Genomic DNA, 21,611 nt, shown 5'->3' on the forward strand with positions numbered 1-21,611 from the left:
GAAAAGGAGAGAGAGGAGAAACGTCTATTCCGCAGAAAGAAAAAGAAAATGGAAAGATGTGAGTGTGAACGAGGTGAGATATACAGGAATCAGAATGAAACCGGAAATTCTACCAAAGAATTAAACATCCAACCGATGGCTTTGGTGCATGCACATCCTCCTGCAGTGACAAAGAAGGAAATCTGGTAACTTACACAGATAACATGCTGAGGATATGGAAAGAAAATTTTACCCAACTGCTAGTGTCCGATGTAGGCGGCGAAGAGGATACCGCAGAACCAATCCCAGATGATGGTATAGAATGTTTACCTCCTATTCAGAATGAGGTCCAAGTAGCAGTGACCCGACTAAAGAACAACAAGGCAGCAGGAGCCGACGGGTTACCCGCTGAACTATTTAAGACCGGAGGCGACACGCTGATAATGCGTATGCATCAGCTGTCTAGAAGAACGCATACCCGATGATTGGAACCTCAGCATACTATGTCCCGTACACAAGAAAGGAGACAAGACGGAATGTGCCAACTACAGAGGAATAAGTCTCCTCCCCATCGCATACAAGATACTCTCGAGCGTACTGTGTGAACGATTAAAACCTAAAGTCTATGACATAATTGGGTCCTATCAAAGCGGCTTTAGACCTGGTAAATCCACCCTAGACCATATATTCACACTGTGCCAAATCCAGGAAAGACCCGAGAATGACAAATCAACACCTATCATTTCCTTGTTGACTACAAAGCTGCTTTCGATACTCCTTTACGTTCAAAGATATTTCAAGCCATGTCTGAGTTTGACCAGTTAGGTTAGGTTAAAGTGGCAGTCTACCATCAGACTCACTCAGATGTTTTCATCCATTGTGATACCACAGGAACAGAAAAGGGGAAAATGCCTTCTAGTTCCTATCGTTGAACCATCCACATCGCTTTAAAAAGCCCAACAAGTAGCGAATGTTCATATCCGCCAAATAAGACAGGTTCTCAAAGAAATGAGAACCCAAAGTGGACCTCCTTCTGACTGCACAGAGGGTGTTGTATAGTCTCTTCTTTTATGATGTCCTCACAGCTTCTGCAAAAGTCGCTGCTAGCCACCTTCAGTCTGTTAGCATGTAACTTGTCATGACGGACACAATGATTGAGACGTCTGTTCTAGCCAGTGACAGCAAAGCGATAGACCTCTTCAAGTCTAGACTAGGCCACATAGTTTTGGAAAGCTCACAGCCCCCTCTATGTGACCATCTATCATTCGTTGTCCTGTGGGCCTGGTCCTGAAAACTTAGCTTACAAGTCGTTAAAAGCATTTTGCATGTAAAGTTTCAAAGTGGTTGCACCACAGAAAGGGGTAGTGGCCTAAAATGGATTAATGCCAAGAGATTTTGTGGCTAAATTGAAAAACAAATTCATCTGCAGCATTATTAGAAAAGAAGCCCCCCGAGCTTTGAATGCAAAGGGCAGGACTGATTGTGAGGAGATGCACTGTACAAGAATATGTGCCGACTTGATGTATGAAAGGTAAGGGTGGCTTTAATTAACAAGGGAGAGACACTTCCTGCCCAAAAACTACAGACAAGTTTATTCAAAGATCCTTCAAGGAGGAAAAGGGGACTTTGTTATCATGATGAGCGATTGCTATCCCTCTATTATTTTAGACCTCTTTCAGGGAGCGGTAAAAAATTTGTCTGCATGGGATATGTCAACAAACCAAAACGACAGGTATTGTACTTTGCACACTAAGCTGGGCATTTTAAGGAGAGCTGTTCTCGATCGGAAAAATGTTCAGCGGTGGCTTTCCCCTCCTAATACTGGCAACATTTGTGAGGTACTATGCCTTGTTAAACTTCTCCCCAAAAGAGGTGTCGTACTGCGGCGTGCCATTAGGACTCGTCTATAAAAAGAAGGTCCTTTATCATTGAGCTTAAAAACATGAATCGGACTGCACTCATTGATATGTGAGAAGTTTGCCCCTGTTCCTTAGTGGAATGTTCATGGGCAAAATTTGCATCTGCAAGGTTTTGCATGTAAAAACTTCTCCCCAAAGTGGTGTCGCACTGCGGCAGGCCATTCGTACAAGCCTAAAAAAAGGAAGCCCGTTATCATTGAGCTTAAACTTGAAACGCACAGCACTCATTGTCATGTGAGAAGTTTTCTCTTGTTCCTCGATGGGGTATGATTGCCACTCTTTATGTAGGCCCAGTATGTGGAGTAATTCTTGACCAGAAACTTCATTGGAAGAGAAACGTTAAAGAAATGGTATAAAAGGAACTAAAAACACCATACTGCCGTCGCGAGATGGGGTTTTAAGCCAAGGACGGTACATTGGAGGTTTACAGGAGTAGTTCGGCCGATTCTTACCCAGTACTCGAAAGTACTGTATGCCGCGCCAGTGCTGTTCTTTGGGTCGGGGGGAGTGCCTCGAAAGCGACACTGAATGCCTTGCTCGATCTTCAATCTTTGCATCTTTATGTTGAGGGTGCCGCCTTGGATCGGGGTGGAATGCCTCGAAAGAGACGCTGAATGCTTAGCTCGATCTTTAACCTTTGCACCTTTATGTTGAGTGTGCGGCTGCGAAGATCACCCTTAAACTGAAGGAGTCGGAAACCTATGGTTCCTCATACTACGGGCATTCTTATACACCACTTTAGAGGTATATTTGGAACACCTGAGGTATATCTGAGACCCTATAAAGTATATCTATTCTTGATGCTCTGGATATTCCGAGTGGATATAGCCATTTGTGTGTGTCCTTTTGTCGAAATCTAGCTAGCGTTCGAACGAAGATATATACTTCTAATTAATGAAGGTCAGCGATTGAGGATAGCCAAATGGGCCATATCGGTTTAGATTTAGATATAGCTCCCCCATAAACCGTTCTCCGGTTTTGACTTCTTGATCCCTTGGAGGCTTAAATTTTCGTCCAATTTGGCTGAAATGTAGCACAAGAGCTTCTAATATGACTTCCAACAAATGTGCCTAGTACGATTTAAATAGGTCTATACTACTAAACTAAATTTCCCATGAACATTCCATTAGCAAGCAGGGGATACTTCTCTCATATCAATGAGTGCAGTTCGATTAAAGTTTAAGTTAAAGCCGGAAAGCGACACCAATTGGTAGAGAAGTTTTAGCATGGCGGGATAGCTCACAATGTAACCAGCATTAGTAAGGGGATAACCACCGATGAAAATTTTGTTCATTTTCACGACGGGATTTGAGCCCAGGGCTTCAGTGTCATAGGCGGACATGGTAGCCTATGCGCCACGGTGGCCTCCTGGTGGTCTATAAACTGATATAAACTCCTTATAAATCGATATCCGGATTTGACATCTTGAACCCCAGAAGCCTCAACTTTTCTCCGGTCTGGTTGAAATTTGCCACTAGGACTTGAATTCTAACATCCGTGCCAAGTATGATTCAAATCGGTCTATAAGCTGACATAGCCCCCATATAAGTCGATTTGCTATCATTAGCAACAATTTTCATCCGATTTGGCTGATTTGGCACGTGAAGTACACTTCTGTCCTTCAATACTCACAACGATTCCTATGCCGCTAATAATAAAGGCCCCTTGAAAACCGATACCCCGATATGACTTCATGAGACCATAGAAGCCTCAAACAATACCCAATTTGATTGTTACAAAACAATTCAAATACAAACTAAGTCAATAAGGATACGTTTTTAGCAGAATCCATGTGGGTGAGTACCCAAAATTCGGCCGGCCGAAGTTGCAAATTGCAAATTTGGCCATGAACATTCCATTAAGGAACAGGGGCAAACTTTTCACATATCAATGAGTGATGTACGATTAAGGTTTAAGCTCAATAGCTCATTTTTATAGCCGAGTTCGAACGGCGTGCCCAGTGCGACACTCTTTTTGGAGAGAAGTTTTCACTTGGCATAGTACCTGACAAATGTCGCCAGCATTAGTAGGGGATCACCGCCGCTGAAACTGTTTTCTGATGTTCTCGCCAGGATTCGATATGATAACCTTTGAGCTACGGTGACTTCGGGCCGAATTTAACATGCTTTCATTTGTTCTGTTTTAATGTGGGCTGACGACAGACTATTTTTGTTGCATTGGCACATACCAAGGGAGTACTCCCTTTGACGGTTAGGAGGTATTTTTTTCCCGAGAAACGAACTTTGCGCTGGAAGTACCCTGCCTTTCCCAAAATTAAATGCGGGCACCTACATGAGGGTCTACATTGAGTTTCTTGTAATAAGAGGGTAGTATAAGCTGTTGTACATGTGAAGCTTCTTTCAGACGGAGGTCAATGTCAGTTGCTCTGTCGAACGGCGCCGAAGGCTCTGGCTTTAGGACTTGTGAGAACGAGACTGTTTAAAACCCCGGTGAGTCTCCAGCTTTAGGACTTGTGAGAACGAGACTGTTTAAAACCCCAGAACTATTTTTTGGGGAATTGGCTGGTCTATATGGCAGCTTAATGCACATACGCTCTGATCGCGACATTCCAGTAAGGAACAGGGGAGAACGCAGTACCGTAGGTTAGCATGTCCGCGTATAATGCCGAACCAAATTTTACGAAATGGGTTTATAAAAGAGCCTTTTATAAGTTCAAGACATTAAATGGGGAGATAATTCACATGGCTACCATAGCCAATGATAGTCCGATCTGCACCACATTCGGAGGGTCTAATACAACTCATAATGCAAAATTTCAACGATGTTGTGTAATAAATCCGAAACCTGAAATCGGTGGGTCGATCGATATGACCCATTATCGGTACTGGCGCAATGGTCTAACTTTACTCACTGTTAAAAAATGTCAGTAAAATCGGGAAATAAATGCCCTTTTATGGCTTAAATATGGATCGATATTAAACATGCTCAGCAAGGAAGTTAAGGGGTCAACTTAATAAATACTAAATTTTTCCATGAACATTCCATTAAGGAACAGGGGAGACAACCGTGCCGCTTATGACGCTGAACGGCGTGAACATCAGAAAAAATTTCAGGGGTGGTTATCCTCTTACTAATATTGGCTACATTTGTAAGGTATATTGCCATGGTAAAACTTCTCCACCAAGAGGTATTGCTTGGCGACACGTCGTTTGGACTCGGCATAAAAATGGTGGCCCCTTTGTCATCGAGGATATGAGAAAAGTGTCCCCCCGTTCCAAGGGGCTAAATTTGGTAAAACTATTATATAAAAATGAAATTGTTGCGCTTTGTTTGTTTGTTTGTCTGTTCCGTATAGACTCAAAAACGGCTGAACCGATTTTCATGAAATTTTGACAGATGGTAGAGTTAGAGCCCCCGGTGAAAATAGGGTACTAAATTTTTTTATATCCGAAGGGAGGAGACCCTCCCTCTTTCCCCTATTTGCAAAAACGCCAGATCTTGCAGATGGGTGCACCGATTTAAGCAAAATTTTGCATGACACCTTATGGTACCCCAAAAACACGAAATTGGCGTATAATTTTGGGGTCAACTAACCTGGGGGGACGCCCCATTTCAAAACCCACCCGAATGGACATGTTTACCGACTAGGACAATATGGGTATCTAATGAAAGGTATTTAAGAGTAGAGTACGAACTTGGCATAAAAATGTCACCCTTAGTCACAGGGGGTGGTCCACCACCCCCAAAAACACCACCCAACAGGACACTTTTACCGCTTTGGGCTTTATGGGTATCACATGAAAGGTATTTAAGAGTAGAGTACGAACTTGGTATAATAATGTCACCCTTAGTGTCAGGGAGTCCACCACCTCCAAAAACACCACCCAGCAGGACACTTTTGCCGTTTTGAGCAATATGGGTATCAAATAAAAGGTTTTTAAAGTAGAATACAAATTTGAAATAAGAATGTATTCCTTGGTGTCTAAGGGGCCTCCCAAACCACAAAAACCTCTCAATAGGACATATTTACTGATTGGGACAATATGGGTATCAAATGAAAGGTGTTAGGAAGTGAAGTACACATATGTTATAAGATTTTGGTTCAAGGTATCTACGAGCACGAATGTGCAACGTTACAAAATGGGTATGTGAAAGGTCTTTGAGAGTTGATATACACATTTGGGACAAATTCTGGGACTGGGGCCCACCCACAAACAAAATCGTATTCTAGCATGATGCTGATATTATTTCAGTGTTCGCCCCCTAAAATCCCTTCAAACCGGTCATGTTTGTCTAAATTTTGGTAAGATGGATCATTAAAGGCGCTTGCTGTGACTCTAGAAGTTAAAATCGGGCGATATATATATATATATATGAGAGCTATATCTAAATCGGAACCGATTTCCATGAAATTCGCCAATAATATTGAGAGTCACGATAAAATCCCTCCTGCCGAATTTCGAGAAAATCGGTTAACAAAAGACAATTTTATTGCAGTATTACTGGAAACCGGACGAACATATATATGGGAGCTATATCTAAATCTGAACCGATTTCGAGCAAACTTTTCAGATACTGTGGCAGTCATCGAAGACAGCATTTTGCAAAATTTTGGAAAGATGGATAAACAAATGCGCTTGCTGTGACTCTAGAAGTTAAAATCGGGCGATATATATATATATGACAGCTATATCTAAATCTGAACCGATTTTCATGAAATTCACCATTAATATTGAGAGTCAAGAGAAAATCCCTTCTGCCAAATTTCTAGAAAATCGGTTAACAAAAGACCATTTTATTGCAATATTACTGGAAATCGGACGAACATATATATGAGAACTATATCTAAATCTGAACCGATTTTGACCAAACTCTATGTATATTGTGGCAGTCATCGAGGAAAGCATTGTGAACGATTTTGGCAAGAATGGTCAATAAATGTGCTTGCAGTGGCTCTAGGAGTAAAAATCGGGCGATATATACATATGAGAGCTATATCTAAATCTGAACCGATTTCCATGAAATTCCCCAGTAATGCCGACAGTCGTAAACAAATCCTTGCTGCCAAATTTCGAGAGAATCGGTTATAAAATGACCATTTTATTGGATTATTACTGAAAATCGGACGAACATATATATGGGAGCTATATCCAGATCTGAACCGATTTTTTCAAATTCAAATAGGCTTCGTCTCTAGGTCGAAAAACATTGCTGTGCCAAATTTGAAGACGATCGGATGAAAACTGCGACCTGTACTTTGAACAGACGGACAGGCAGACGACATAGCTAAATCGAGTCAAAAGTGATTCTGAGTCGATCGGCATAGTTATCAATGGGTCTATCTCTCCTCCTTTTGGGTGTTACAAACTACTTCACTAAGTTATAATACCCTGTACCACGGTAGTGGTGTAGGGTATAAAAACCGATTGGTAATACTTACAAAATATCCAAGGGCAATTTCACCGAACACTCGCCACGCATAATTGAGGCTGCTGTCGATGCCGATGCTGAAGATGAGGATGATGAACCGGCCGCTGGTCTATTGGAGTTTGTTGGGTGGTTATTGGTGCCGTAGTTGCCGTATGACGATGTGGTGCCACCTGAGTGACGCTGTTGATGATGGTGATTGTTGCCAACAGATGATAGTGAAGTCGTAGCTGATGATCCCGCTGTTTGTGGTGCTTGTTGCAGAAGACGCTGATGTTCATGTTGGAATTGCTGTTGTTGCTGTTGATGTGTTGGCAGATGATGAAGATTCGAGTGATGGCGATTACTGCTGTAGTATTGGCGATTCGTTGGATTCGATTGTTGTGAATGTAGCTCCTGCTGGAGATGCTGATCGTATGGCTGTTGATGTTGCTGCTGTTGGGCCGCCTGATGCTGTTGATCCAATGGGGTATAATGATGACTGCTGTTGTCGGCAACGAATGTCGCACTATTGCTGCCAGTACGTCTTTTGGCAGCAGTCATTAAGGTGGCCTAAACGAACCAATTGTCTTGGCTGATGTTGGCAGAGGTGTCAGAGGAGTAGGGAAGAGACAGAGAGGAACTACTATAGGAAGCAAATATGCAAAATACGAAAATGAAATGATGATTAGGGCAAAGTTTTTTTTTTTTAAAAGAGTAGCTACTCGTTTGTTTGTTCGTTTGATTTTTGTATTTGAGAGAAAATTTTGAGCGCTTTAGTGTAGGCTTGTTGCAAACATTCCATTCCGTAAACAATCCAAAATATATCAGTTTTACAAACGTTTTCCGTTTTGGCGGTTAATATCCATTACCAATTTGCTGCCTGGCACTTGGCCACAATTGCCCCACATCAATTGTTTGACGCCGATGTGAAAATTCAATTTCCGTTGATTTTATTGCAACACAATTGGCCAAAATTGCAGCAGGATCTGAGCATGAATGCGGTGGGAAAAAGAGAAACGTTATGCTGGTTTGTAACAGGATTTGAGTGCTTTGATCGTCAATTCAAGGCATTTCCTCCATGGGAAGTCATCAACATCATGTGTCCCCCCCAAAAAAAGGTGGACATGTTACAGACCAACTCACCTTGCTTGGCCACCACACAAACAAACGCTGACTTTGTATAGAAGGCCAGCTGATGGATTGGCTGGGTGTGTTGTGGTAACAGCCACAGCCAGAATCTTGTTGTGCTTCAAGTTGTCAATGGATGATGTTTTTTGAATTTCCGTCAACTATTTCCGGTTGCAAGAAAATTGCATTATGACCAGCTGCCTGACATAAACTGAAAGTGGGAGGGGGGGCTGGACGGTGGAGAACGATTGTGAATTGCCTGCTGTTTTCAGTTTTTGTTTCCCATCTACACCTGCTACTGTCGATGGTGTCCCTTGGCTATGCCTGGCTGTCTGTTGCATGCAACTGTGCAACTGTAGCTGCTGCTGCAGATGTTGAGGTGAATGTTGCTGTAATTCTATTCTTGGTAATGGCTTGGCTTGACTTGGCTTTATTGTTCAATCCTAGTGCAATTACCAATAAATTTGGTGTCTTTCAAAGGCTATAACGAGCAAAAGCATTTTTGCCTCCGAGGGGTTATGGTTTTCGTTGAGTCTGTTCTTTCTTGGCCGCCAAAATAAGGCGGCGAGAAGCCACCCGCTGTTACCTAAGCTAGTGTCTGCAATGCTGTTAGTCCTGGCGGCAGCAGCACCAGCAGCAGCAAGCTGTATCGTTTTATGATGGCTCCTTTGCCATAAACATGTTAATTTTACTTTTTCCTCCTTTAAATAGTAATTACAGTTTCCTTTCTTTTGAGTGTGTGTGTGTGTGTGTGGAAATTTTCCGCTTCCGCTTCAATTGAGACTTTATGTCCTCACTATTGCTACAGTAGCTGCCAATGGCTCAGTCCCCTATGTTGTTGCCGCTTGCTTTTGCTCTTACACCCTTAGGCCTTAGTGCTTTTGTAGCACTACACTTTCATTATTTCCTTTGGACATTAAAGTCCATGTATAAAATTTGTTTGTTTTTTTTTTTTCTCTTACACTTGGTTTTATGTTAGAATTTTATTTTTGTTTCCTTCTTTCTCTCCCTCTTCTCTTTTGCTTGTTGGTTGGGTATTGTAAACTTGTCCGCTCCGCTTTATGGTAGTTAGGATTAGTTGTTTCTAGCTGGGATCATATAATTTTTTTATTTTCAGGACGCTAAAGGTGAGGGCTTATATTTCTAGACTATATGGCACAAATTTTGATATGTTTTGCATTGCTTAAATTAAAATTTGATATGTTGAGAATTTGTTGTTCTACATTTCCCGGTGAGTGTGGAGGTTCGTCAAACTGTCGCAACACATGGCTGAAAATATGAAAATGAGAAGAAACAAAAACAAATTAAATTATTATTAAGAAATTAAATATGATAAGCAATGGGAAACAAGTAAAAACGTATTAGGTTGGGCCGGGCGGAACTTTGGATAACCCACACCCCAAATAGCACCACGAATAACAATACATCGGAAAATCATTAGGTCGTTAACGCAGTCACCAATTTTTACAAAATTGAAAGAAATCAAAAAAACAAAAAAAACAAAAACAAGTAAGAGCGTGCTAAGTTCGGCCGGGCCGAATCTTATATACCCTCCACCATGGATTGCATTTGTCGAGTTCTATGCGCGATATCTCTTTTTAGGCAAACAAAGAATATTGAATAAGAACTGTTATGCTATTGGAGCTAGATCAAGTTATAGGCCATTGTAGAAGTCATTATGTAATATTTCACGCCATTCGGATAAGAATTGCGCCTTGTAGGGGCTCCAGAAGCAAAATCGGCAGATAGGTTTATATGGGAGCTGTATCAAGCTATTGATCGATTCAGACCTCATTAGACATGTATGTTGAAAGTCATGAGAGAAGCCGTTGAACAAAATTTCTGCAAAATCGGATGAAAATTGCGCCCTCTAGAGCCTCAAAAAGTCAAGACCCCAGATCGGTTTATATGGCAGCTATATCAAGTTATAGACCGATTTTAATCATACTTAACTCAGTTGTTGGAAGTGATACCAAAACACCACGTACAAAATTTCAGTCAAATCGAACGAGAATTGCGCCCTCTAGAGGCTCAAGAAGTCAAGACCCCAGATCGGTTTATATGGCAGCTATATCAGGTTATGGACCGATTTGAACCATACTTGGCACAGTTGTTGGATATCATAACAAAACACCACGTGCAAAATTTCAGTCAAATCGGATGAGAATTGCGCCCCTAGAGACTCAAGAAGTCAAGACCCAAGATCGGTTTCTATGACAGCTATATCAGGTTATAGACCGATTTTAATCATATTTAACACAGTTGTTGGAAGTGATACCAAAACACCACGTACAAAATTTCAGCCAAATCCGACGAGAATTGCGCCCTCTAGAGGCTCAAGAAGTCAAGACCCCAGATCGGTTTATATGACAGCTATATCAGGTTATGAACCGATTTGAACCATACTTAGCGCAGTTCTTGGAAATGATACCAAAACACCACGTGCAAAATTTCAATCAAATCGGATGAGAAGTGCGCCCTCTAGAGGCTCAAGAAGTCAAGACCCCAGATCGGTTTATATGGCAGCTATATCAGGTTATGGACCGATTTGCACCATACTAAGCGCAGTTCTTGAAAGTGACACCAAAACACCACGTGTAGAATTTCAGTCAAATCGGACGAGAAGTCAAGACCCATAGAGCGGTTTATATGGCAGCTATATCAAAACATGGACCGATTTGGCCCATTTACAATCCCAACCGACCCACACTAATAAAAAGTATTTGTGCAAAATTTTAAGTGGCTAGATTTACTCCTTCGAAAGTTAGCGTGCTTTCGACAGACAGACAGACGGGCGGACGGACGGACGGACGGACACGGCTAGATCGACTTAAAATGACATGACGATCAAGAATATATATACTTTGCCACAGCAAATGGGCTACTGAAAGCGGCCAAAGCTTAAATCCGTGCAAGGCAGAAGTAGTTCTTTTCAGCAGGAGATACAAGTTGCCTACAGTGGCACCTACTCTCTTGGGAGGAGAGAATGTTCCATTTACAGAAAACTTAAAATATCTGAGTGTTTTGCTGGACAGGAAATTTAACTTCAAATCCAACATTTTGCAGAAGGCAAGAAAGGCAACTCGTGCTCTATACACCTGCAAGAGGCAAAAGTTAGGGGTCTAGAAAATCCAACATTTTGCAGAAGGCAAGAAAGGCAACTCGTGCGCTATACACCTGCAAGAGGGCCATTGGCAAAAGTTAGGGGTCTAAAACGCGCGTCATGGACTTGCTATTGTCAGATCTATAATGATATATGGTAATGTCGTCTGGTGGACGGCGCTTTAAAAGTCCACCTATTGTTCAATACTCAGCTGGATCCAAGGGATGGCTTGTTTGTGTATCACAGCCGCACTGAGGACGACATCATCTGATGCACTGAATTTAATGCTACACCTAATGCTTCTGTACATTATGGTGAGACAAATTGCAGCGACCATTGCTGTGAGGCTTTATCTTTGAACATATGGCTGTTGCGGCCACTGTGTTATCCTTGTAACAATGCCCGATGTTTCAGGCAGTGTCGATTACTTCCGCTTTTTGATAAAAATGCTCATAGCTATCTATCATTCGTAGCCCTTCGGTGCTGATCGTGAAGACTTAGCTAACATGCCGCTAGAGGCACTCAGTGGAACTATTGGGTTGCCCAAAAAGTAATTGCGGATTTTTTAAAAGAAAGTAAATGCATTTTTAATAAAACTTAGAATGAACTTTAATCAAATATATAATTGCCATTTTGTTCGATAACCTTTTGAAATCTTCCTGGCAAATTTAGTATTCCACGCTCATAGAACTTCTGGCTTAATTGCAAGGATTTTCGCTTGATACTGCAGTGGTCAGGTAATCTTCTCGACATGGCCAGTCCAAATTCTTCAGAGTACAGCCCAAAACGCACATGGAACACCGCAAAACGTACCAGAGTACACCCTAAAGCGCACCATCCGTATAAAAGTCTACGTAACTTCTATTGCTAGGGATATCGTAGTTCCAGTCGGTTCTTATAGGAATGGTGGTACAGAACTTTTAAAATACAGCGGCTCTGGCAATGTGCTATCGACACTGCCTGGAACACCGGACATTGTATCAAGGATAACATAGTGTTTGTGGCCGCCGCATGTAAAATTTTCTCATAAACATTCCTGTTAAGATACAGGGACAAACTTCTCACATATCAATGAGTGCTGACCGATTCAGATTTAAGTTAAGGGGCCTCCCTTTTATAGCCTCCGAACGGCTTGCCGCAGTGTGACACCTCTTTGGGTAGAAGTATTTACATGGCCGCCATATCCAGCCGCCGCATGACCAAAGAGAAAGCTTCTTTAGCCTCTCAGTCGTGGCGACGATAGGAAACCTTGAAGGAATGGAAGAGGTCTCTGATCGGATACCTGAGACGACACTTAGGTCGAGTTCGAGGTACTGCTGCCAGCGGCATAGTTTAGAATTGACCGAATCCTACTACTGCCATCTGGAAGATCGTGTAACACGGATGGATCGAGATGACAGAGTGGGCCTTGGGTTCTACATTGAGAACCCAAGGATTGAGATCTGTTTTAGACTGCCTGACCATAATACCGTCCTGCAGCCGGAGATCCGAGCGATCACGGAATGCGTGAGGTGGTGTGGTGTTAACGCAAGTACGTCGAGTATGAACAACTTTACGGACAGTAAACTGGCCATAAGGGCAATAACAACCAGGGCGGTAAGATCACGAACTGTGTTGGAATCTAAGAAGAAGATTAACGCTTTCTCTGAAAATTGCACGATCTGCATCGCTTGGGTGCCGGGCCATAGCGGAGTAACTGGGAATGAGAAAGCAAACGATTTGGCAGTGAAGGCCAGAAAACTGCCGTCGAAAAACTTGGTTCAACCGAAGCCTTTCGGGTCGGCGCAGTCCGAGATAAGGGCGTGGGCGATATATACGCATGCAACCCTGTGAAACAGCGAAACGGTCTTTAGGACGACGAAAATCCTATGGGAGGACCCAGATCGTGAGAAAACGAGGCCATCACTAAAAGAAAGTAAGGAGGAGGTCAGTATAGCTCTCGGTATCATAACGAGACATATAGGACTACGAGCTCACTTATATAAAATCGGTTTGGCAAGTGATGTGTAGGGCATGCGAAGAAGATGATGAGACGTTGGAACATTTCCTTTGTCATTGCCTGGCTTTGGCGTCCAACAGATACCGGCACTTAGGTTGGGATACAATACCAGACACGAACCAACTTAGGGACGTGGCATGGAAAACAATAAAGGAATTTCTAAGAAGCACGGAATTGCTAATTAAATTTTCTTTTTCGAGGTTGTTTTTTAGCATTTAGATCGCACAACAAGCCGATGACTGGCTTGAGTGTATGTCCGTAGTGGCACAGAGCGGACTAACATCCGCACCCTCTTTTCAACATAACATAGCCTAACAGCAGTGGTTGTAGCAAGTTGTCTAGCCAGTGTCTAGAGGCATCAGGTGTAGCATTAACTTCAGTGCATCCGATGGTGTCTTCTCCTCAGTGAGGCTGTGATGCACAAACAAGTTATCCTTTGGGTCCGGCTGATTATAAAGCAATAGGTGGACTTTTATAGCGCTGTCCACCAGACCACAACACCATATAGCATATAGGTTTGACAACTGCAGTATACAGCCAGTACATGACATGGGGCTCAAAGACATAAATTTTGCCAATGGGTATCTTGCAGGTGTATAGGGCAAGAGTTGCCTTTCATGCCTTTTCCAAAATGTTTGTTTTTAAGTTCAATTTCCTGTCCAGCAAAACACTTAGTAATTTTGCGCTTTCAATGAATGGAACAGTCTTTCCTCTCAAAGAGATAGGTGGCACTGAGGTTAACTTGTATCTGCTGCCGAAAAGAACAACTTCCGTTTTAGAGGAAGTCCCACTTTCGGCAGCCCACTTTGGAGTACTACGTGGGACTTCCTGAAGCATATCTCAGTAGTGCCGGGAATCTTTGCCTTTACCACAACATCTGCATACGTGACCAATTTTACACTTTTTTTTTCCAGAGACTAAAATAAATTGTAAATGGTTATGTTCCAAAATAGAGGACACAGTACACCTCCTTGAGATGTTTCTATGCTAACCCATCCTTGTGGATCTTCAGATCCCTAGCAATTATAGTAAATTTACTATGTAGTCCATCTACTAATTTTTCGTTAATTTACCCTACTCTATTCAGAAATCGAACCAGTGTTTCCAGATGCCTTCATAAGAGTACAAAGGGTTAACAAAGAAAACATAAAATGTCCTTAAGCACGTAGCAAAGCAAAACTAATGGTATTTTTACACACTGACACCAACCAAACACACACTCATACATTACCACATAACCGGTAAGTGTCTGTCACGCCGGTGTGTTTTATCCTTTTCTTGTTTTATTGCTGGAAGAATTTGTTTCGCTCACCGAGCAAGGATTGCAAGTACCTCAAAAATGAAAGAAAACAAAACCTGACTCGAGAATAGTCGCAAATCGCAGTAACCAAATACGTACTGAGAGACAAATGAAGAAATATAAGTTTTCCACCGCAGTTTTCCCACTTACATCTGCAATGGAATGAAAGATGATGTATGTGAGTTTTGTGCCAACGTTCAAATGCCATTTAGGAGTCATTGTAGAGAAACACGATTTTAGATTAAATCAAAATTTGTGATGACTTTTGATGTTATTTTGACAAATTTAACATTTTTTAAATAAGAAATGTTTATTATTCTTCCCTTTATCTAAAAACTGGTGTCATTTGATTCGCATACGGCGGTGCTGAGGTAGATAAAGTTACTGACGTTCTCATAGTAGTGCTTCCCAACTTTCTCCATTTTCTTTATCTGCTCGGTTGTGCAAGGCCTTATGGGAGTTGAAACCATCCATTTCGTCTCATCGTCATTTACTGCCAGACCCATTTTCACTGACTCTCTTTCGATTCTTTCAAAGGCTGCAGTTACAACATCCGGTGACCGACCTATGACATCGATGTCGTCGGTATAGGCGAGTAGCATGTGTTCTCTTGTGATTAGTGTGCCATATCTATTCACATCTGCATCTCGTATAATCTTCTCCAGCAGGATATTAAAGAGATCACACGATAGGCTGTCTCCTTGTCTGAAACCTCGTTTGGTATTAAATGCTTCGCAGAGATTCGTTCCTATTCTTACTGAGGAACGCGTATCAGCAAGTGTCATCCTACAGAGTCTTATTAATTCTGCAGGGATACCAAACTCAGACATGTCTTGAAATACCTTTGAACGTAAAGGAGTATCGAAAGCGGCTTTGTGGTCAACAAAGAGATGGTAGGTGTTGATTAGTTCTTTTATTGTCTTCTCCAGAATTTGGCTCAATGTCTCTGGTCCAGAGTAGATTTAGCAGGTCTAAAGCCCAATTATTTCATTGACTTTTGATTTTAATCTTTCACACAGTACGCTCGAGAGTACCTTGTATGAGATGTCGAGGAAATTTATTCCTCTGTAGTTGGCACATTCGATCTTGTCTAATTCTTGTGTACCGGACATAGCATACTGAGGTTCCAATCAACGGGTATGCGTTCTTCCAGCCAGATTGCGCAGATAAGCTGATGCATACGCATTTTCAGCGTGTCGCCTCCGGTCTTAAATAGTTCAGCGGGTAACCAGTCGGCACCTGCTGCCTTGTTGTTCTTTAGTCGGGTCACGGCTATTTGGACCTCATTCTAACTAGGAGGTAAACATTCTATACCATCATTGGTTTTGCGGTATTCTCTTCGCCGCCAACGTCGGACACTAGCAGGTGTGTAAAATGTTCTTTCCATAACCTCAGCTATCTATATGTGTCAATTACCAGATTTCCTTCCTTGTCTCTGCAGGAGAGTCAACAAAGCCATCGGTTTGATGTTGAATTCTTTGGTAGAATTTACGGACTTCATTCTGACTTTTGTGCATCTCAATCTGCTGACACTCACGGAGGAAACTTATTCCTCTGTAGTTGGCACATTCCGTCTTGTCTAATTTCTTGTGTACCTGACATAGTATGCTGAGGTTCCAATCATCGGGTATGCGTTCTTCTAGCCAGATTGCGCAGATAAGCTGATGTATACGCTTTATCAGCGTATCACCTCCGGTCTTAAATAGTTCAACGGCTCCAGTCGGCTCCCACTGCCTTGTCTCTGCAGGAGAGCCAACAAAACCATCGGTTTGATGTTTAATTCTTTGGTAGAATTTCCGGACTTTCTGACTCTTGTACATCTCAATTTGCTGACAATCACGTTTTTCCATTTCCGTTTTCTTTCTGCGGAATAGACATTTCTCCTCTCTCCTTTTTCCCGATACCTGCCCTTCATCTGGCGCGTTGCTACTGATTACAGGGTTGCTATATATGTCGCATTCTTTGCTTCAGTAGCATCTCGACACTCTTGCTCGTACCTTGGATTTCTTGTGGAAGGCTTCCGGTACCTGAGTAAGGATTTCGCGGCATTTTCCATTGAGTGGGCAATGGTTTGCCACTGCGCCATTATATTATGGGAACAAGGAGTGCTTTCATCAAGCAGTTGTGTCAGTCGAGTGAAGTATGCCGCTGCCATTTGTTGTGTTTGTAGCTTGCTCAATGTCGAGCTTCCGTGCAGTATCAGATCGTACATTTCTTGCCATGTTCAAATGGGTGCGAACTTTTGCTGCAGTAAGGTAATGATCCGAATCTATATACGCCCCAACGGTCGATCGTACATCTGACATGATTTATCCAGCTTTTTCTATTTATCACAACGTGATCAATTTGGTTCCTCGTGTTTTGATCGGGTGACAGCCTTGTGTCTTTGTGAATATTTTCATGTTGAAATCTGGTGCTACTAACTACCATGTTTTTTGCCGCGGCGAAATCTATCAGTCTCAACCCATTACTGGATGTTATGACGTGGAGGCTAAACTTTTCGACTGTTGGACCAAAAATGTCTTCCTTCACTGTCTTCGCATTAAAATCTCCCAGAACGATTTTAATATCAATGGCGGGGCAGCGGTGATACATTTTGCACGGCAAAATGTATCAGCCTCGACTTTCCGACTGTTGGACCAACGATGTCTTCCTTCCCTATCTTCGCATTAAAATCTCCCAGAACGATTTTAATATCATGGGCGGGGCAGTGGTCATTTTCTCTCTCTAGGCGCTCGTAGGAAATATCCTTGGTCTGCTCATCCTTGTCTTCGGTCGGGTTATGAGTACAAATAAGGCTGATGTTGAAGAATTTGGCTTTTATGCGGATTGTGGCTAGCCTCTCATCCACCGGAGTAAAGCTAGAGACAAGGTGTTTCAGTCTCCGATTCATGACTCGTGTTATGACAGCTCTGGTATAGTTCATAACCGTTTGGTGTTGTAGTGACGCCATTCCCAGTCCATCGCACTTCCTGTAAGGTAATATCTGCCTTGTACTTCTCCAATACATCCGCCAGCGCGTATACTGCACCTTCTCTATAGAGAGTGCGGGCTTTCTAGATGTAGATCCGAAATCATAGCCCTTTTTTCGTTTGCGTGGGTCGTCAACGTTGGGGTGGTCCTTTTTTACTATTCCTTTGTTTGTCATAGTAGTTCTCATATTATTCCAGAGGTGTGTAACTGGCCCAGGGCTATGACCAGATGGGTTTTGAGCACATCAATCTCTTGTTGCGGCGAGCTGCTTGCTCCAATATCCGATGCTCACCTCCCTAACCTGGGAACAGACGCTAATGTCGGCCATTGGTTATTTGAAGGCGCCAATAACTCGCCATGTCATCTCGAGTATCATTGGCACTCGGTATTTAATTAAGAGCCAGAGCCACTTAACTCCTCACTGAGACTCTCCTCTCGAAAATCGCTGACTGCCCGACTACCCAAGATGTCTGCAAAATTATAAATACCCAATCGTTAGGTATTTTCCCGGTAGAAACCCATCTCTAACCATAACCCATGACGAGAGAGACCCTGGCACGGGATTGTTGTGATCGCCACACAGGCTGGAATGTTGAGGTCTGATCTGTGTGGTGTTCATTGCTGTCACGTGAAGCTTAGCTAGCAGCTACCGGGCGCGCCCTCAGGTCGCGAACAGTGGCTCCATACGGGGTAGCTGCAATGGCAGTCATGGACAATCATCGGTATCGAGCGTAGAGTTTCAGTGAGAGGTCGGGCGGCACCGGCTCCTGCACAAGGCTAGTTATTGACGCCTTTATATAGCCAATGGCCGCTTTGTTCCCACGGCGATCGGTCCCTTGGACCGGAACGAGCTTGCTCATCTATAGAAGCTTGACGAGGATCGCCACCACCACGTGAAGATATGAGAGAGAGACTTGCATAGAAAAACTGAAATTGCTCTGGGTGCAAATAGAGCATTGATCGGCGTTGCGTTTCAGATAGTACTGCGTTCCTAACCAAGAAGGTGAACACGTCTAAATAGGTGAAATCGAATTGGTACTCATATGAAGGTTAGGTTGTAAAATGTATTGCATATGCCCTTGGATTTTTGGGCTTTGCAGGCTGTGGCCATGATGACAGGCATCTGCTCATTGGCTTAGAATATCATCATGATCGTCTCGAAATGTATCAAAAGGAATGACGTGATTATTACAAGCCATAACCCACCTCTAGAGGTGTGTTTCTGTTGTTTCTCTAGCTACATATGTGCATGCGGAGATAGCTATGCTCGTCAAGCGCCTATAGGTGAGCAATGTCTTTCCAATCCATGGGACCGATCGCCATTGTTTATTTAAAAATCGCCAAGACCTGTACTGAATTGAGTTACCACTCAATTTAGATCTTATAAAAGTTTCCATTCCTTTCTGCAATCGCCCATATGTCGTTAATTTTCTTTACGTTATTTCTTGCTACAATGTTTGGAACATTGTAACAAAATCTAACAAAAGAAGAAAATGCATTCATTTTTTCCTTATGCAGGGAAAATGCTACGGAAAAACGTTTGAAATGAAAGATAGAATGGGAAAAAAGACAATCAAAAAGTTCATTCACTCTGTTTTTGTGGCATTTTTTGTAACTCAAGACGATTGCAGTAACTTTAAGTGACAAAGGGTTGGTAACATGCAAGTGGGCCAAGTTTTCCGTGGCTTAGCATTAACGCTTCAAATGAAAACATGAATGATTTGACTTGATGGAGAAATTGTGTATAACTGAGATTAGGCTTAGTGTTACCCAATCATCTCACTGCGGAACAAATCAGAGGGAAACTCCAATAACTTCTCACAATGTCAATATCCAATGATAGGCACCTCCTGTTTTCTACCAAGTCCGAACGAAGTGTAACTAAAAAGTTGTTATTGTAGCAGTTTGCTGTGTTCTCTCTTTCGGCCGTTTGATTCTGTTGAGTGTCCAGATCCAAGAACTCTGCGACTAAGATGGGGTGCGTTCAGTGGGATCTGGGTGTGAATCGAGTGGGTCTGGCTTGGCAGTCAAACAGGTGACGTGTATCGTGTGGTCCCTGGTCATAAACGGGACATACATCTTGCACGTCTGCATCAATCCTTGATTTGTAAGAATTTAAGCAGTTCTATCTGCCAAATCGTAATTGAGCCAGAATTACTCTGGTTTGCCGGGGGAGATCAATTTCTTCAGGTGCAATGGGAGGCGGTCGTTCTTGAAGGACAACATTCACCTGGAAGCTATTTACCGCATCTGCTACCGTCTCTTCATGAATGTTGCCTAGACCCGTATGATATGCCGCTTGATCTAGACGTTCTCTCTTGTAGCGCTGAAGCTCACAGCATAGATCATGTATATCTACCTTAAGGCTTCTGGACAGTGGAAACCTATCCACAAGATGATGATTTGGATGTCTCTGCGATAACAGGCCAAAAGGTATTGCTTAGACAGCATGTAGTTACGTCTTCTCACTGGCAGGATCTTTGTCTCCTGATGGAGGTGGTCCACATGAGAACTGAGGAGACACCGCGTCGCAGTTCGAAGGGCGGCATTCTGACAGATCTGAATATTATTCCACTGGGTGTCAGAAAACTGACGAGACCACACTAGCGATGCATAACTTACCACATACAGGCCAATTCCATTGGACGTGGTCAACAAGGTTTCTTTGTCTGCACCCCAAGTGCTGCCAGCAATTGACTTGAGGACCTTGTTTCTACTTTTGATTTAATCCCAAATTGCTGTGGCATGTGAGGAGAATTTGTAAGAGTTGTCAAATGTGACGCCAAATACGTTTTTCCATCGACTATCACAGTCAGTTCGTAATTCACCTCACTTGTATTTATAGTGAACAATGTGGCTGAAGATTTGGTGGCGGATATCTTCAGATTTCTTGCAGCGAAATATAAGACAAGTTTGTTGAGGTAGACGTTAAACCTGTCGCAGATGTCAACAATGGGTGGGGGGCCTGATGCCATGATCGTACAATCGTCCGCATATGATTCGATCTCTATGCCGTCTGGAGGGGGTGGAATGGAGCATAAGTACAAGAGGTTAAACAGTGCCGGAGATAACACCGCGTCTCGGGGAACTCCCTACAGTGCTTCAACTTCTTATCCCTAAATTCCAAAAATGGGCGACCACGCAGATAATTCGCGACCCAGCGTTTCAGGCCTGACTAGAGGGACGTGTTGGCGATGTCCCCAAATAGTTTGTCATGGCTGACCGTGTCGAATGCCTTCGATAAGTCCAATACCACGAGGACCGTCCAATTACATGGCCTGGGCTGATTGAAGCCACGGCAAATGTGTGGGGCGATGGCATGCAAACCAATTGTTTTGCTATGCTGTCTTCGGAATCCATGATGCTCGGCGAATGGAAATTGTCCTACGAGGCTCGGGAGGAGTGATGCCTCAAGCGTCTTTGGTACTGGCGAGTGAAGGGATATTGGTCTGTACGGCTCCCCCAAACTCGGGTCCTTTCCAGTCTTCAGTAGCGGGATTACTCTGCCCATTTTCCAGACATCGGAAACTATAAGAGTGTTCAAAGACGGGTTGAGGACAGTAGTAAAGTACTCAACTCCAGGTAGATCCAGATTCTTCAGAAACAGTGTAGAGATTCCGTCGGGGCCCAACGCCTTAGATGATTTGGCGCCACGGATGACATTCGTAACTTCGGCCACGGTAAAATGTGATGGCAGTCCATCGACTGGGAGATCACGGATACGACGAATGGCTCTCCTCCTTGCCCTGTCACTCTCGGGATGCACAATAAACTGACGGTTGAATAACCTGGCGCATCTCTTCGGGTCAATCACGGTTACTACGCCAAAAGCGACTGAGG

At 43.0% G+C, this 21,611-nt stretch overlaps 1 protein-coding gene across 3 annotated transcripts in view; it reads right to left on the reverse strand.

The window, feature by feature from the left end:
• The window catches only part of LOC106094124 (uncharacterized), a 322,459-nt gene that overhangs the window by 109,528 nt on the left and 191,320 nt on the right, over positions 1–21,611 (reverse strand). For all 3 annotated transcript variants that reach the window (XR_009398455.1, XM_059369584.1, XM_059369583.1), the window contains exon 4: positions 7,300–9,665. Coding sequence is in view for 2 of the 3 variants with exons in the window: in XM_059369584.1 (XP_059225567.1) it covers positions 7,300–7,829 (530 nt within the window). In the remaining variant the exon portion in view is untranslated. The remainder of the gene's footprint in view (positions 1–7,299; positions 9,666–21,611) is intronic.

This window comes from Stomoxys calcitrans, chromosome 5, assembly GCF_963082655.1.
Source record: "Stomoxys calcitrans chromosome 5, idStoCalc2.1, whole genome shotgun sequence".
Taxonomy (NCBI): domain Eukaryota; kingdom Metazoa; phylum Arthropoda; class Insecta; order Diptera; family Muscidae; genus Stomoxys; species Stomoxys calcitrans.